At 32.6% G+C, this 19,100-nt stretch overlaps 1 protein-coding gene across 1 annotated transcript in view; it reads left to right on the plus strand.

Annotated features, from left to right (window-relative positions):
* The window catches only part of LOC142317533 (uncharacterized), a 319,231-nt gene extending 303,240 nt beyond the window's left edge, over window positions 1–15,991 (plus strand). The window contains exons 5-6 of the mRNA XM_075354093.1: window positions 11,646–11,691; window positions 15,858–15,991. Of these exons, the coding sequence (XP_075210208.1) occupies window positions 11,646–11,691; window positions 15,858–15,991 (180 nt within the window). The remainder of the gene's footprint in view (window positions 1–11,645; window positions 11,692–15,857) is intronic.
* The last annotated feature ends 3,109 nt before the right edge of the window (window positions 15,992–19,100 follow it).

Genomic DNA, 19,100 nt, shown 5'->3' on the forward strand with positions numbered 1-19,100 from the left:
TTTATTTTCTACTTTCTCTATTATATGACAGTAGAAAAGAGAAATGATCTCAAAAAATGCTCCTTTAAGATTTTTGTGTTTTTTTTTTACTTGTGAGGTCTCCAGATTCCAAAAATATGAAAATAATATTTTCAAAAATCTGTATCGTTTTCTTTTATACCTCAAAAATAGTTTAATATTCAATCATAATAGTATGGTTGCTTTTTGCTTTTATATTAGACTAGCTTTTACCCGCGGCTTCGCTCGCGGTGAACCTTTAAACGAAATACGCGAGCAACTATGTCATGTCGATCAGTGGCTTTTTGCCCGGGCATTAGCTCTTTAGTTACATCCTGCCACGAAGGATTACAGGTAAAAGTTACGAAGAGGTCAGGCCTGCCGTAAGTTCGTACATAAGCGAAAGCGTCTTGAGTGTATTCATGCAGATAACGGGACAGTTCACAAAAGTAGAAGGCAGAATAACCATCTTGCCTATGTCGTTAAGTCTAATATTACCATCTGCGCTAATCATATCTTGTAGATGGATGTAATTTTCAGCTCGTAATTTCGTCTGGTTTATAGAAATGTAACGAAGTCGTTCGCTCTCTACTCTAATATACATATCTACCAAGAATTGATTAAAGAGTTGCCTTGACCGCGAAAGGAGATTGAAGTCGTGCTCTCGAAGCATCATGTAATACGCATAAAAATCCATGCAGGAAACGTTTTTACTGGGAACTGGCTGTCTGGATTAATGACTGGTATATTGAAATGATATCCTGACTCACATTTACTGAAAATTAACGGGTACTGCAAAGCATCATAAAATTTATGAGTTTCGGCTACGCTTTTCAGCGTATTATTATGTGCCCGTAACACTATGTCTCGTGGAGAGCATGGGTCACCAGTAACCAAAACAGCAACTTCATTGAGCATCGGCGCATTATAACGCCTCTCATGTTCGCCACGTGGAGTCCGATCAGCATGAATGACCGCGATGTAATTATCTGGAGGCCAGTTTTCAGCATAAGACTTGTGAGATTCATTACACCATTGATGTTCCATACAGTGAGTCTCAGGTAATTATTCCTCATCAATAAAGTTTAGAAATCACCTTCGTCAGCAGACCCAGGAGGTTCTCAATCTGTTGAACGAACAACTCAACGTTACTCGCTAGCTTCTCAAATCTATCCAGTGGAACGGAATTTTATTATCGGTTTCCGCCATTGCCTCAGCGAAGGACCTGGGAGTTCACACACATTACAGTTACTATTATCCACATTACTACTAGCCCGTTAACCTAAAGACAGAAAATCTGGCCTAGGTTGTATAACTTACACTTAATGCACTTAATAACAAAACAAGCACTTAACGCAACTAACAGAACAAAGTAAACTCAAACTAACACACAACAGAAAATAAAGAATTAAAATAATTGACTCTAATGAGGAGCGACTTATAGATATATCCAAACGTATAATTAAGTTAATATAAGAATTTTTTGTATGAAGATATAATGTAGCTACGAAATTATGTAAAAAAGAGGAGAGGAGAAATAATAAATAAATATCTTCACATCCAAAAATATTGTAATATTGGAATGAATTTTCAACATTTCATCGTAAATCATTGTGAGAATTTCGTGGTTCCCCAAAAAGGAGCTCACATCAAACTTGTTGAAGCCATGTCAAATGTTAGAAGATAAAGAATTCGATTGAATCGTACCTACGTAAATTTATGTTCAGACAATGTTACCGAGGATGGTCTTTTTGAATAGATTTTGATCATATTAAGAGGTTTATTAGCGTTCTGAGGTCTAAAAAATAATGCCTTGTAAAATGGAAAAAATATAATAACGCTGTACTAAATCTAATATTTCTCTTAATTTGTATTAAGTTTTCTAAACTGTCTAAACTTTTCAAATTTGTGTAATTAAAAAAAAACAAGTAACTGCTATATAAAAATGCTTGTTATTCGAGAAACAGCCTTGTTTTATTACATGGTAAGTTATAAGTAACAAAGTAAAATAATATTATGTTTTTGTTTTTCTTTTTCAATTTTGGTGGAAAAGAAAAGACCCAAAAATTAGTTTTGTCCTTTTTTTAAAGCTAAACGTAAAATAATCTTAAAACAAAAATAAAAGTATTGTTATAGTATAGTAATTACAAGAAAATAATAATAAGAATTATTGTTAGTGAATTGGGAACTCGTATAAGTGGAACGAAACATATTAATTACTGTTTCCAATGTGCTTAAATATCCCCTATACAAACTAAACTGTAAAGGAGGCATTCAGGAAACCTTCGAATGGAAGTCAAACATTCTCGGTCCCCTGTAAGCCGCATAGAAGTAACATTGTTTGATTACTAGTTTTTCAGTCCAAAGGTTTACATGTAATATTTTTTGTTCGGTAGTATATGTAAAATCTAACCGTACAAATAAATTTGAGAACACTCTTAAGTACGATATTCTTCACAACTCATTTTTATGAAAATTTATTAGTTTCATTGAAAATTAGATAAACACTAAAACCAATTCGTTCACTAACGTCACCATTTTTGTGCTTTTAATTAACCCCTATAACCTCAAAAGAAATTGTTATAGAAATCTATTAAACTAATCATTTGTAAACTTATGGTGCTACAGTGATCGAGTAAGAAATACTTCCTATCTTTCATTTCCCTCCTGATTTGTCCAATTTCATAATAGTATATGTTATTTTAAATTTTATTATTAACATCGGTTTATTTTTCAGCTGTATACAAGAATTTTTTTATATTATAAACAGATGTTAACGTTAAACCCCTTGATGAGCTGATACTGATTACGTCCTACAGCTGATTACAGAATTAAAGATTTTTATGAGCGTTCACTTAATTGTTATTGAATATCTGGGTGATATATTTTACTTGTGTTTTAAAACTAAATAAATCCCATATGACAAAATATGTTAATTCGATGATAATTTTTATTATTTTTGGTTTTAAAAATGGGAGTTAAAATAATTGTACTAATTACAGAGGCGTCAGCATTATTAGTTCGGCTGATAGGCTGCACGGACCTGTTTTGTGTAAGAGATTTGAAAGCAAATACAGGCTGATTCAGGGAAAAGGGAAATTTTGAAATTTTATGTTGGTATCCCTGGGGAGTGTCAGCACTAAATATCTTATAAAAGGCAGCTCACGCCATCTTGACATTTAGTTATTGCGGATACTGAAAAGTGGTGTATAATGTGCTTTCGGCGTCAAAACCTTTTATCATAATAGTGACAGTGTAGAAGCCGCGCGTAGAGAATTTCCCAGATTAACTTAGGACTCCACAACGTGTACTGTCAGCATACACCATAAGCAATGGATACGTAGTTTTGTGAAAACAGGTTCAGTAATGAAAAAGAAGTGAATGCGGGTCATTCGTACGTCAGACAATTTTCAAGATTGTTCAAGCTGCTGTCATAATCATTCGATTCGTCATCATGCAGTAGTCGCTTAGTTCAAATAATCGAAGAATACTGTTGCAGGATTTATTTCACCATCCGTACAAATTGTAGAACGTCCAATAATTGAAGCCAATTGATCACATAATGTGCCATTAATTCTGTGAACGAATAGTTGCAAAGAAAAAGGACTTAGTTAAATACTGTCGATGTCGGACAAAGCCAGTTTTCACCTTAACGGATTTATTAATAAATTAAACTTTCGTTTATGGTCACAATAAAATCCTACATAGCTACATTACCGCCCGCTACACGATCATCGTGTGATACGGCATAACAGACCCTTATTTTTGTTTTGTTCGAAAGTGAGGATCACGACTAGTGTCACCATCAGGCCGATACGTCACCACGCTGAAAACCTTTGTTGCGCAAAAACTACACACATTTTCACAAATTATTACAATGCTTGGTTTTAACAACATTGTTCAATAACACTCGCAGTACGAATATCGATCGGTACAGTTTGACAATCGTTTAGCAACCGTATAATTTCAACAAATTTCGACATTCCATGGCCTCCCAGGTCTCCTGATTTGTTGTATGCGATTTATTTTTGTGGGGTAACCTTAAAAGCAAAGTGTGTAGTAGTCGACCTGCTACGAAAGAAGAGTTAAAAGCAATATCTGATATTCCGGTTGAAATGTTTGACTAATTTCAGTCATCAGTGATGTCAGTCAACAGTTGTTCTGCGATGATTTTGCGATATTGCTTTTGTTGAAAATTCTACAGTTTTGAACAAAATTTGCTGTTGAAGTGTCATGCAAATTTTTTTCACATGAGCTATGAGACTTCTACTTCCCCAGGAACTTCTCTACTAATGATTCTATGATTATTAATAGTTTTTTTTTTTTTTTTTATTTTGTCGATATTTTCATTTGTTGTTGATATGTTAGATCGTCCATCCCTTTTGCCGTCTTCATGTCACTCGTTTGTACCACCCTTTTTTTTTTCTTACCCTTCTCCCCCCGACCGCATATCCAGTTAAGTATACGCAGTTGAGGAGAGTGTCCCGACTGAGTGTATACTCAAAGGAGGCGTCCCCCACCCACCGGCAGCACGTCCGGCACGGCAGGTTAGCCTTCCCGGTCTCGGATCTTTTATTTTTCATTTGCCATGCCTCTAATCCCCCACCTCATGGCCAAGGTCCGGCAACGCCGTTCCTCAGCCCCTCGGCAGGGAACCGGGTCTCGGTCTTTATCTTTTGCCATGCCTCAAACCGGCGGCACCGACCCCACTAAGCACCAAGGCACCCGCAGGGCCGACACCGCCGGCCGGGACTCGGTCTTAACTTTACCCCACAGTTCCCCAGGAGTTCCCTCCCTTCTCAGGAACCCGTACACCTCAGCATGCGGGCCCTCCATGGAGGGACTGTCCTCCCTTCCCTACTTTAACTACGACCCCCGTCTTCTGTCTTCGTCTTCTATAATACGGAGAATTTCCCCCGCGAACTTCTTGAACCAGTCCCAATTTTCCTGACTATACACCATCCAAATAATTAAATTGTCAGGGGTCAGTCTATTAATTCAAATTTCCCTTCTATTATCAGCCCATCTGGGACATGCGAAGATGGTGTGTTCTACATTGTCGATCTCCTGACAATAAACACATAGTGGGGTGGCCCTCTTCCCAATTCTGAATAAATATTGACCAAAACAACCATGGCCTGTCAATAGTTGCGTGTTATAGAAGTTCACGTCACCCAGTCTCTTACCAACCCATGTATTTATGTTGGGAATTAGCCTTCTCGTCCAATCCCCAACTCTTGAGTGCGCCCACGCACTCTGCCACTCTTGCTGTATTAGCTCTATGGTCTCGCCTCTGGGAAGTCCCGTGGCTCTTAATGTCCTCTTTCTAATTTGTAAATCTATAGGGGGAACTTCTGTTATTATACACAACGCATCATACGACACTGTTCTGTAGCCTGCAGCCACCCTAAGCAGAGCGAGTCTATGAACACTTTTTAATTTAGTATTATTTCTCTGTGTATTTATTGCATTTCCCCATACCGGGGCCGCATACAATAACGCCGATGTGGTGGCCACCGTTATCAGCCTCTTGATTTCCATCTTAGTTGTGCCATGATTTTGAAAAAGCCCCCTCAAGGCCTTAATGGTGGGGGTAACCCTGTTGCAAATCATATCGACATGTTTACTAAATTTAAACTTTTGTCTAGCAGAACACCAAGGTATTTTGCTTCGTTGACTTCGATGGCACTTTCTCCTCTGATGCTTATATTTATGTTTCTGATGGGTCTTCTACCAGCAAGAACCATGCAACAAGATTTCCTAAGGGAAATCTGCAACTGATTTCTTTCCAGCCACTCGTCAATTAGACATAGCGCTCGATTGGCTTTGTCCTCTACGATATCTACATCTCTATCTTCCACTAGAACCGCTATGTCGTCCGCATAGCCGACCACTGATACCCCTTCCGGGTAATTTAATCTAAAAATCCCGTCATAGAAGACGTTCCACAGGGTAGGTCCAAGCACGGACCCTGAGGAACGCCTCCAAACATCTGATATATAGCTTTACCTTCAAGCGTTTTAACTTCGATAAACCTAAGATGGAGGTAATGATTAATCTGATTAATCAGATAGTCACTTACATGCATATTTTGTAGGGCCTCTATTATAGCTATCCATGGTACTGTGCCGAAAGCGTTTTTGATATCGAGCATAATAATGAGGGGAATTTTCCTGACTCTCCAGGATCTAGTTGTTAAAGCCCAGTTTTTAACTCTTTCAATAGCACTTATAGTAGAGCATCCTCTCCTAAACCTGGGTGTAAGCATTGCCTCTCCTCAATTTCTTTCCTAAGCCTGGTTTCAATAAGTCTTTCTACGACCTTCCCTATATTGTTAATTAGCGTAATTGGTCTATAACCTCCTGTTTCACTGGCTGGTCCTGCCTTGGGGAGAAAGACCGTCCTGGCTGCCTTCCAGCAGTCAGGAAAACACCTGTTTTGTAGGCCAAAGCTGGCAATGTCCACCCCATTTCCCAGGGAATTATTTTTGCAAGACCTTTAATGATGGCTGCTGTTATGCCATCAGGCCCTGGGCTTTTTTTATTCTTCAATTTGCCGATAGCCTCCATTACCTCTTGCTGAGTAAACCTGCCGCCTTCGCAACCAATCACTGATCTGTTAGGATTTTCCGCTCTGGTGAATAATGTTCTTACTAGTTGTTGTACCACCCTTGCTTGCTATTTACATAACATCCTCGTTAAATACCTTATCTAACATCTTTACCACTTCACTGCACTTTATTCCATTTTTAATGCAGGATTTAAGGCAAATCCTTTGTTCCATCATTTCAAACAAAATAAATTGTAATTTGTAATAAAATAAATCTAATTACTCGCTGACAAATTTGAACCTCGCGCCGAATATGTCAAAAAAATGATAAACATTTTAAACGGTGCTGTTATCGCGTGAGAAAAAGACGAACTCTGTCGAAAGTCAAAGTGCAGAACTAAAAAAAAAAAAGGTTTTTTTTTATACCTCATATATCATAGTTATATAAAATAGGGTTTATATTTGGCTGTGTAGTCTTTATATCACAGGAGATTTTAGTCTTGCCTTTTTAAAATTTATTTAAAACTACGCTAAAAGATAAAATAGTAAACTAATGACAGGAATTTTCCAATAATTTTATTCTCAGATGACCAAGTAACGGTTGAATTAGTTTCAGTAGAAGAATAACTCGAAAATTGATGAGGAATGTTTGAAAAGAGAATTGGAACTTAATTTGAATAAAATTTTGTTTATAGTAGTTGAAATAAATAAATAGGATATCGTTATTAATAAAAGATGTTATAAAAGTTAATTGAGTATTTGAAATTCACTCTTACTTCGAAAGCGTCAGACTATAGGAATAACTTGAATAAGATTAAAAACGGAAGGAAAATAACGAAGATACTTCATACTATTTTACGGAACAAGATCTATGTATTTTGGTCTACTAAACCTACTCGTTACGTCATTCAATCAGAATGTCTTTCTCAATGGATATGATACGTGGAATATTATCAGCACCAGATTAAGATCCAATCAGTGAAGGTCTTACACTTCTTGACATTGTTGTAAATAAGAAAATTAAAGATGGGCAATAAAGGAGAATTAAAGCAATACTTAATATTTGTAAATAATAATAGTAAAGGTGGAAGAGAAAGACAGTTGACATGGTATATGGCCTTTTATGGCGTATGCCGAATTAAGCAATCAATAATCTCTAATTATTTTGGTTATTGATATCAAGTAGGTGATGGAAACGTGAAAGACTCCAAAAAGGTGAAAGGCTATCCTTTTTGATGTTATAATACAATGAACTTAATCGAGGAGGATGTTTTTGTTAGATAACATTTTGATGTACGGTAGTTAGCAGTTTTTAAAAGTATGAAGTTATGGTTTTTTCAAAAATATTTATTACTCCAAATCGCATTGTCAAATTAAACTGTATTATTTAGATATTTCAAAATAAAATCATAATTTAAGTACTGGATTATAGAATTTTTCTTCAAAATATTTATTAGTAGTTTATTCAAATTTTTATACATTTATATTTTGTCCTAATATAAAAAAAAAATTATTTTAATAAAAATTATTTGTAAAAATAATGTAAAAGTTATGTATTTACTCGTATTTTACTTTTCGTCTAATTTTTATTTAGTTTATATTTAATTAAAATAAACTACTAACAATAAAAAAAATAAATCAAAATTCTAAATCTAATGTAGTTCTATACCATGTTATGTTGATGTAATTATGATTAAAAATTCATCACAAATACGAACCTAATTTGCATAACTTATACAATAATAATACATAATACTGTATGTTCAATATGAAATTTTGAATAATTTATGAACTAAAATCAGTGTAGTTATATAAATCAGATCGTATTACATTACTTAAACTTTTATTCATAAATAAGTCAAATTAATATTATTTTTCAAAATATTTGATATACGGAAAAGTAATATATTTTTAACTGACTTCAGCAAAAAAATGAATGTTCACCACTGGTTCTTATTTGTTTCAATTTGATATTGCTTATCTTACGAGCCACAAATACCGGACTATGTTTTAAATATACGAACTCGATATTTTATATTATGTGACTGTAATCCAATTAGTTTTCCTCTGAGAGTGTTTTTTGTTATTGTATCTATTGTTCTCTGAAAATATTGCAAACCTCGATATCCACCATTTAAATTTAATCGTTTTTATTCAACGAAAGAATCGGATCTTTTACTTAACGCTTCTTCACAATTTTCGTCCTATCAATAATGTTTTTCCTTTTTGCTATCTTATGGTTTTCTGTGCGGATTTTTGGATTTGTTTTCCGAATTCAATCCAATTTCAGGATTTTAGATTCTTGAATTCTTTCTAATATTTTTTTTAGATTCCTTATTCAATTTCATTCAACAGTTTATTTTGAGATTTTGATTCTAGGTTTCTGCATTTTTATAACGTGCAGAAATTGCAATCCGTTAAAGGTCTTCCGGATTTCCTTGACAGGACCGCCTGCACAATTAGCTATTTCTCTAGCGATTAGGAATGGGCTAACCTTTTGGAAGTTACGATTCTCTTTCGTAATAATCTTGGTTAATAAAATCTTGGTTTGGGAACATTATTTCCAAACAAAACCTTTCTCAAATCTCTACTGATTCTATCAGCATCTTTCTTGATTTTATCTCCTTACTCTTTTTCCTGTTCGCTTGTGGCGAATCGGAGGTTTCTAAACGAGGGTGTTTACGTGCACCCTCTGCCACGTTTGATTGTTCAAGAATATTCATGTGGGTTTATCCCTTCTGTAGTAAGGCTAGCCGCCCGGGTACACCCCCACTCCAGGGCTATTAACCTTGGAGGTCCGATCCGGTACTCCGGTGGAACCGGCATATGTCCTGGCAGAGAGCGGATGCGCAATCTCTGCACTGACTCCAGGCTCCTACTCACCGAAGCTTTCAGAGCTCCCATGCACCAACATACCTGGCACATGCTTGCCATCGCAGGGGGCATGTGGACAACGGAAGGGTCTCCGTTAAACCTGCAATAACGTTGATCCTGGCCGCCACATCGCCAGCTCTAAATATGGTATGTGTCCACATCCTAACCATTTAATTGTTCATATCCTGCAGGTGACCACAAACTCCAATCCGTCTGGTGACCAGAAGATTGAAAAAGGTCAAAAAGAGTAACATATCCGAGGAATTTACTCGAAGCCCCGTTAGCCAGCTATATGTATTGTACATAGTACAGCTGTTACCGCCCTGGACGTGGAACGTAGATGTTGTGTTCCGGAGATTACTTACCTCAGGGCATTATTATTATTGTGGTTGTGATCACTATGATTAATATTTGTGTATTTACTATTTTTCATTACTATTTGATTATTGTTTGGTTATTATTATTATTATTACCATTGTCTTTATTGTAAGTTTTTAAACCAATAAACTGTAATTATATAAACATTCTAATTTGCCAGTCTTTCAGTATCCTAATCGAGCCGCGAACACACGACAATATATATATATATATATATATACCAAATTACAACTTTTCGGTTTTCAAGATTTGAGGCAAAGAAAAAGTTTAGAGATAACGTTGAATATTGCCCTCACTTAAATCCGATTGATTTGACACACTGGAATTTTAAATAATTTGACTTTTATTGCATCAAAGCTTAATTTTCTGCAATCATTATACAAAAGTTCAAAATGGCGAAAATAACCTCCTCACCCTTTTTTTTAATAATTTTGTCCAAAAATTAATTCCATCAATGAATCCCAAAAAAGTGTTTTTGAGTTATTTAAAAAAAATAAATATATATATATATGTTGAGCTAGCCAGTCCGGAAATATTAATTGAAACACCAATAAACACACATATATACCCTTCATACTTGTAGGAAATGCTTATATATATATTTTTTGTTTTATTTTATCTAACGGAGTCTTGAAACGTCGACATTTGCAAAAACCCCACTACCCAAAATTTTAGCCGATCGCTTTTTTCTCTTTTTAACTATAAAGAAATTGCTGCTTTAAAAATGAAAGAAGATTTAAAAAAATAAAATAAAATTTTTTTTTAAATTAAAAATGTAGTTTGTTATGTGGTTTATTATATCTTTATATCGATTTGTAATCATTTTACGGTCAATTAAAAACAACTTTTTTTACATTTTTTAAAACTAGATTTTTATTTTTTTATATCGGTAAAACAAATAAAGAGGAATGTGATTAATTTTTTTTATTCAGTAAAAATTACCTTTTCAATTATTATATTTTAGTTTATTATTTTGGTGCGTTTTTATTTTAAGCTAGATGTTCATATAAACTAGTCCATCTGTCACAAATAGTTACTACACAACAGTTTTTTATCAAATTCTTTTTTTTCTTCAATTCACCAAAAGTTCGATTCTTGTGCGTCTGAATATGATATGTAATACTCGCATTTTTTAAAAATTCCATCGTCACAGACCAGGATTCAAACCTAAATCTTTTAGTTGAATAAAAGATACTGGTTTTGTTGAATAATATCATATATATATATATATATATATATATATAAAATTTAAATTCCTTTATATATGTATGTATGTGTTTGTTTGTTTGTGTGTGTGCGCGTATATAAAGTTGTTGGTTTTTCTCAAATTACAATAACGTAGTGTTTAAAAATATTATTCTATTTATCTCTATTTTAATCAGACGAAAACGACTACTTTAAGTATAAATTAAATTTTATCAAATATAAAAAGTGAATGAACTCAATGTTTTGTGAGTTACTTAATACATATGTCGCTAGCCATTTTCAAGAATAATAAGCATCCCATACCATGCATACTACGGCAAGTGAGAAGAGAATTGATTTTGTTTATAATAGTCCCTTATTGCTATTATTTCTAAGTTACTAGAATGAACTAAGTGTAAATGAAATCTTTCTTTTTAAGAAAAATTTAAGTAGATACTCTGCTCGGAATAGATTTAGTTTTCTTTATCATAAGTTTACTAATATTATTATAAGTAACGGATCAAATTCGGTCAGTAAATTTCATTAAAAATTTATTATAACCAGTGTCCATTAACATAATTTGTAAAATAATATTAATGTTTCTTTATAAACATGAAATTTTAAATGTATTATTAATAATCTTTCTTCCTGTTTTATTACAGTGGAAACCAAGATGGGGAGCTTTAACAAAATTATCTCCAGCAGCAGGTAAGTTCATCTTTAAGTTTATACAAAAATTTTATTATTCTGTAAGAAGTTTTTAAATTTAAATTCATTTTATATTATGTAAAAAAAAAGTTTTATTTATTTAATATCCATTCAAAGTATGTCATTTTGAATTATAATATAGCGAACTGTGAACACTTTACGATATCGTATCCATTTGTACGTACTCGATTAAAGCTGATAATCTGCTTGTTGCGTGTTCCTCTTTCGTATCCTATAATCATTTGTCTTTCTTTTGCCTTGTGTCGTTTATCTTTGTTTATATGTTATTTATCTTTCTTTAGAGGAAAGTGTCCTACTATTCGAATTAAAATGTTATTTTTTATTGTTAATGGTAAACTATACTCTTAATGATTATCTTTCTGTCTTAAATAAATTGCCATTTGTTAAGAAATTATTATTATATTTATTCGATTTTTTCTTACAATATTTTTTATGCGTAGGCTAACTACAAGTTGGTATTCGAACTTGAAATATTTTGTATACGTCGGTCGCTTGAAAAATAACATTAAACCAGACAGTTATATCTGTTGTAGGGTAAGTCAGCACAATTCTTTGGATTACGATAATATGCCTTATTTCGCTTTCATTGCTATTTTTATTAAATTGTCGAACCATTTAATAAACTTTTTCAGTAATTTGAGAAAATAAGAAAATTATTGAATAAACATTCAATAATTTGTATAAAATATAATTTAAAAACCTTGTTTACAAAAACAATTAATTTAATCCTCAGTATCTCGAGATTTCGCCTAATTAAGGTCCTATTTTTCTTAGGCACATTTGTTAACAATTAAAAAATAATATTATTTGCAAAAAACGATTTCAAAATCGCACCACCTCACCAAAAAATTCTCTAAATAAACTGGTGGGTAAGTGGGTATACTGTATCAATAGTACCCTCTCTCACCACAAGGAGCATTAGTGTAGCACTGACGTACAGCTGTTGCAGTCAACTGGTATGTTCTGATGTCACAGGTGAGCGGTAGGATTAAATAAATGAATAATATTTTAAGTGTAAAAAAGTTTAAAACGGCCACTAGTACCGCCACACACACGCGAATGAAATACGGTATGCGCGCGCGCTTTAATTAGAATCATTGAATTAAATAAACAAAAAATACTATATTTAAATAGAATGATAAATATTTTAAGTTATTTGTATATTTGTGTGTAAGCTGTGCATCAGAAAAAAAAGCCGCGTGACGGAAAAGTCCAACAAGTATGTTGTCACCTTTTTTCGTTTTACTTATTTTATATATCATCACTTATTTCATATTTCACGTGTTTATATCTTTAATTATTAATATAGTCTTTAATCACCGTTTTTTTTCAGTTTTATAATTAATATTGTGTATTTTATGTTGGTTCTACCGTAACTTCACTTTATCTTTCCAATTGCTGGAACAGATAGTTTTTATACGTTGAATAGCATATCTACCTATTCTTGACCTGATCTGTAATGTTTTATTACATGAAGATCAGAATAAAAAATTGATTAATTTACAAAATTTAATGAAACTCAAAATTTAAGCATTTTGTTATCAAACTGAGTAATTTGATTGTATAAAAAGTGCTTAAGAATGGTGTAATTTTAGATAAAGTTATTATTCAAATCTATCTATCTTAAAAATTAGAAATTATTTTCGGTTGTGAAATCAGTGAATTTATCAAACTCATTTTATATCTTATTTTTTAATGTAGAAAATATCAAAACCTCTACCACATAGATATTACTTTTATGTTGCTTAAAAAGTTAAATTGGATTTCGGATTTTTAATATTACCAACTAATTAAATATTTAAAATTCATTGAGAAAAAAAGATTGCCGTGAAGTTCATTTAAGCGGTGCCAGAATACCTTATGCCAGTAAGGTAAGGTGTCTGGAATTCTTATCTTGATCGCCGTTTAACTTGGAAAGATCATGTAAGGGAGAATAGGAAGTTGTTTGAGATTAAGTTTAAAAAGATATACTGGATATTGGTTAAGGGATCTCGACTATCTTCACCCAACAAGAGTTTGCTCTACAAGGCTTTGTTGAAACCAGTATTGACTTACGGAATTGAACTCTGGGGCACATTCAGTAATGTGAATATCAGTTAACGGTTCGCGATTAAAATACTACGGAACATAAATCAAGCGCCTTAGTTCGCGAGGAGTACTGACATCCACGATTACATAGGCATTCCATACGTTCGAGAAGCTGAAGCCTAGTTTTAAGATATGTGTCCATGTTGTAGAAGCATGTTAATCATCTAGTTTAGAATTTATTTGACAAAGTGAGAACATTGGGAGGATGAAAAAACTCCATGTGCTATATCTGGTGGATGGACCGTTATGATGATCCGGTTTGTTGAAGTTAACATTTCTTGTAATTATTTTTATTTTATTTTCGGTTATTCAGATTTATGGATGCTTACGTTCATTATTTATCCGTGGTTAACTTAACGTTAATGTTTCATTTATTGCTGTTCTATTTATGTACCTGATCAATCGTACGAAGATATTCATGATTATATTCAGACACCATTAAATATTATCAAGTTATTTCATAGTTACTAGTATTTATTCACATTAATTGTGTTTCTACTCGTTGAATATTATCATTGAATGATCTTACTTTAAGTGATAATATACCTTCATTATAGAAGCTGATTGTAAATAAAGGAATTCAGCAAAAAAAAAAATGTAATATTAAAAACTTTTCTAACATTTCGAATAGTAATTTCACTAGTTCGTTAATTTAACAGGTTTATTTTATTCAGTCACGTATTTAAGGGACATCAGAGTTTATTCAAAGATTATTTTTTTTAAGGTTGGAAGTATATATTATACCGATTCTTTTTAATTTTGTTATTTTTGATTCCTTGTACGAAGTAAAGGAAGGATTGTGATCGGAAAATTTCGGTTTCCAGATTTCAACGAAAATATCTCTTTTGACCATCCCTAAATCCATTTTGACTAGTTTCGGTGTGACGTCTGTACGTACGTACGTATTTATCTCGCATAACTCAAAAAGGATTACCCGTAGGATGTAGATATTTTGGATTTAAGACTGTTGTAACATCTTGTTGTGCACCTCTCCTTTTGATTCCATCGACTGAACCAAAAGTATCCAAAAAACCCCAAAAGTTTGGATATTGGACTTTAACTGCAGTAATAAGCCCTCGTTGAGAGCTTTTCAACGATATATCATAAGTGGAACTTATTTTGATTGGTTTTAGAGTTATAGCCAAATAAACTTTTAATTAATTATCTTAGGGGAAGACACATCGGTTCGAATCAGACGTCATCTCCTTTCTTTTTAATTTAAATATATTTATTTATTAATAATAATTATTAATCTCTCATTATAAAACGATTTTTACGATGAATAATAATTTAATAACAACAAAAAAGAAAAATATCAAGAAAAAGAGAAATATAAATAAGTTTTTAATGAAATAAAATTTTATGTACTTTTCATTTTAAAAAATGTGTGTATGTAATTTAATAGTAGTACAAGTGTCTTGTGTTATCCTCATCAGATTGTTTTTTTGTAAGGTGAAGAATTTTGACCTATACTACATAATTCCTCCGTTTAATAGATTTAATTTTTTTCTTTGTATATGACAATATGAAGATGAAACATAATTAATATTAAGCGATTTAAAGAAGAATTTTTCAATTTACTGATACCATTGTGTACATAAAACAATTGTTTTGACGAATTACAGTTCAAAATATTTAATACCTGTGGGGAAAAAAACAACGACCAGAAGTGGTTAATAAAGAAGAAAATTCTCATCTTTTAAAAGTGCATCGTAAAGAAATAAATAAAATAAGAAAATAATTTCCGGTAAGTATTTTCTGATTTAAATACATTCAAGGTAGAAAACTATTAGGCTGAATGATATTGATTGTGAAAGTTTTAGAATTTATAGAAGGAAAAATTGAAAGTGAAAATGACAAAACAAATGAACAGATGATGTTTTATCTAAACGATTGTTTTGAATGTCGGTAATAAAGCATTTAAAACGGGTTAGGAAGTCGTTTCAAGCGAAGACTATTAAAAGGTGTGAAGATTATAAAATATGATAAAACAATGATAACCAATCATTTTTTTGTGCAGAAATAACATTTAATGTAAATACTTTTAATTTTAATAGAGCTAGAAAAACTTGTTTTAACTTCTGAATTGTTATTCCTGTTTACTTATTTTGAGCTAAAAGACAATAAATTAAACTCTTCCATTATATTTCAGCAACAATGTTTAGTGAGAGACCCCAAATTTCGTATTTAAATAATGTCATAATTTATTTGGTTTTTATTTACGCTGGCTTTTGAAGGTGCATTAGAAGTGTAAATTAATGGATTCCTGTATAAAAATATTATACAGAGAAAGTTTGATACAGCGAACTTGTCACTCATTTGATAAAGTATCAAATTAAGCACATTTTTTTATGATTCCTCATAGTGCGAAAGTAATATATTTAACTTTAGATAAAGCAAATGGTAATTTGTGTAATAAAATTATGGCTAATTATTATGATTGAGATTCCAGTGTACAATTATCAATATTTGAACTACCCTGAAATAGGTTAATGCATGCCTAAACGGCGGGATGAATGTACCGATTACGTAGCGTTGTCATTTACTGATTAAACAAAAAAAGATAACCAGCGGATTTTTATATCATCGTGGCATTTCTATATAACTATTATTTCTTTTATGCATAATAAAGCAACATTTAATCTAGTAGCTGATTTTTTAATTTTTCAAGTGAAAAGAAAGTTTTATAATAATCTCACGGATATTTGTTCTCTTTTTTTTGAATAATGAATTAATTCGTCATAGAAGCTTAGAAAGCACCTTATTTGTGAGAATATGAAAATGGAAAGTTTAGCTTATGAAAAATATTCTTTGAACAGGATTCAAACCCGGGACCTCCGGATGAAAACCTAGATGCTATAACAACTCTGCCACGTAGATCGGCAGTTAATTCTATTAATTTAATTATTATTTATTTAACGATATAATTTTTTAAAAAAAGATCTTTACAGATTTTATGCGAATTTTAATGGTCATTATTACAGAAAAGAGCAATTTATTTCTTAATACAATACATATTTTTTAATATTTTGAATTGGTATAAATATTCAAAATACAAAGTGAACAAAAGAAAATTAAGTAAAATAAAAAAAATTAATGGATTTTTTCTTCTTTTTGCCAATAAAGGTTTCTTAAAAAAATACTTCATATATATTAAATAATTTGAAATAATAACGTAATTCTTTTGATAAATTTATTTATTCAGCAGTTGGATTCAATGAAGTTTAAGTGTTAGATTCTCCTACTATTTTTGTTCAAGATGGTTACCACCTTGGGATCTTGCTTATACCACACCCCCTACCAAACTGAATTTTTAATAAGATGTACGTTGCTATGATATTGTTTATATATTCTTACTTAATAACAATAAATATTTTTAATAACGTTTATAAAATTGATAACATTTATTAAATATTAATTTTTTTCTTTGTTTCGGTAGAAAACCCCAAAAATATACGTATATATTATTGAGTTCAAACCTTTTTCCTAAAACATAAACTGTTCATTCGACATAATTATATATTTCCCCTTAAACTACATACCACGGAAAACTGTCAATTATTATTATTAGATACATTTTTCTTCATCTTCATATATATAATATATATATATATATACGAGAAAAGTAATGATGTGTGAGAAAAGTAATGAGATTTGTAACACTGCAAGCGATCTGGCAACGCTGTGTCTACCGGTCTGTGCTAGACCGGTTTGTTCATCCCTTCCACATACTCAGTACGAGTTTCAACTCCGTTCAGCCAACACATTATTTTTGACAGGCGCCATCAGTGAAGTTGTGTTTTTATTGTGTGTTACGAAAATGGAGCATCGGAATTTAGAGCAACGTTGGGCAATCAAGTTTTGTGTTAAATTTGGGGAATCCGCGAGTGTGACCTTTGAAAAGTTGAAACAGGCCTATGGGGAACATTGCTTATCAAGAGCACAAGTTTACCGCTGGCACAAATCATTTTTGGAAGGCCGAGAACTCGTTGATGAACACGTTTTTACATAAAATTTTGACTCGATTTGGACATGCGAAAGGTTTGTGCGAAATTGGTGCCGAAAATCCTCACAACGGAACATAAGGACAATCGAAGAAACGTGTGCGTTGATCTTCTTGAGAGGATTGACAATGAAATCGATTGAATCGATTTCACACGAGAATTGATCACAGTGATGAATCCTGGATGTTTGAGTAGGATCCTGAAACAAAGCAACAAAGCCAAGGGTGGCACACTTCTTCATCTCCTCGACCGAAAAATTGTCGAATGAGCAAATCAAAGATCAAAACCATGCTGATTTGCTTTTTTGATAGTTGGGGTATAGTCTATAAAGAATTTTTCCCCCGTGACAAACTGTCAACCAAGTGTTTTACAAAGGTGTTCTTGAAAGGCTCAGGAAAAGAGTGATTCGCGTGAGACCAGACATTGCTGACAAGTGGATGCTTCATCATGATAATGCCCCGTGTCACACCGGCCATTCCAATCAGGGAATTTTTGACCTCAAAACGCATTCCTACGGTTCCTCAACCCCCCTCTTCACCTGATTTGAGTCCTTGTAACTTTTCCTTTTCTCGAAAATGAAACATGTCTTAAAAGGAGGTCATTTTGGAACTCTGGAGAATATTCAAAAGACTGTGACCGACCAGTTAAAAGCCCTACCGGTTGAAGCCTTCCAGCGCTGCCACCAGGAGTGGGAACAACGACTTCGCCGGCAGCTATACAACGTATAGCTGCCCAAGGGAACTACTGTGAAGGGGATAATAAAAAGTCAGTCTCATTAATTTTCTCGCACACCTCATATATATATATATATATATATATATATATATATATGAAGAGGAAGAAAAATGTATCTAGTAATAATAATTACAGTTTTCCGTGGTATGCATTTTATACTATATATACTGTATGTATATATAAACATATTATTATTATTATTAAAGAATAATTCTTAAATTATTGTTCTAGAAATTTCCTAGGATGCAACTTCGCATACATCAGTACCCAGGAATAAAGAAATCTCCCATTGAGAACTTCATTAACTATGTGAAAAGAACTCATCGACACAAACGAAGAACGAAATAAAAGTATAAATACAAACCCAAAACTTTGGTATTTTTCTAATACTGCCTTAAAGAGGATCGTTTAAAAAAAGGCAGATTTGATATTTATTAATTTGAGTGTTTACTTTATGTCCTTCCTAGCATTGTCACTCTAACATATGTAGTAGACATGTTTCGGGGTATGTCCGTTCTCAAAACTACTTTTACCACTTCCGACTGCTACTCCTCTTAGACT

Source organism: Lycorma delicatula, chromosome 1, assembly GCF_047948215.1.
Source record: "Lycorma delicatula isolate Av1 chromosome 1, ASM4794821v1, whole genome shotgun sequence".
Lineage (NCBI taxonomy): Eukaryota > Metazoa > Arthropoda > Insecta > Hemiptera > Fulgoridae > Lycorma > Lycorma delicatula.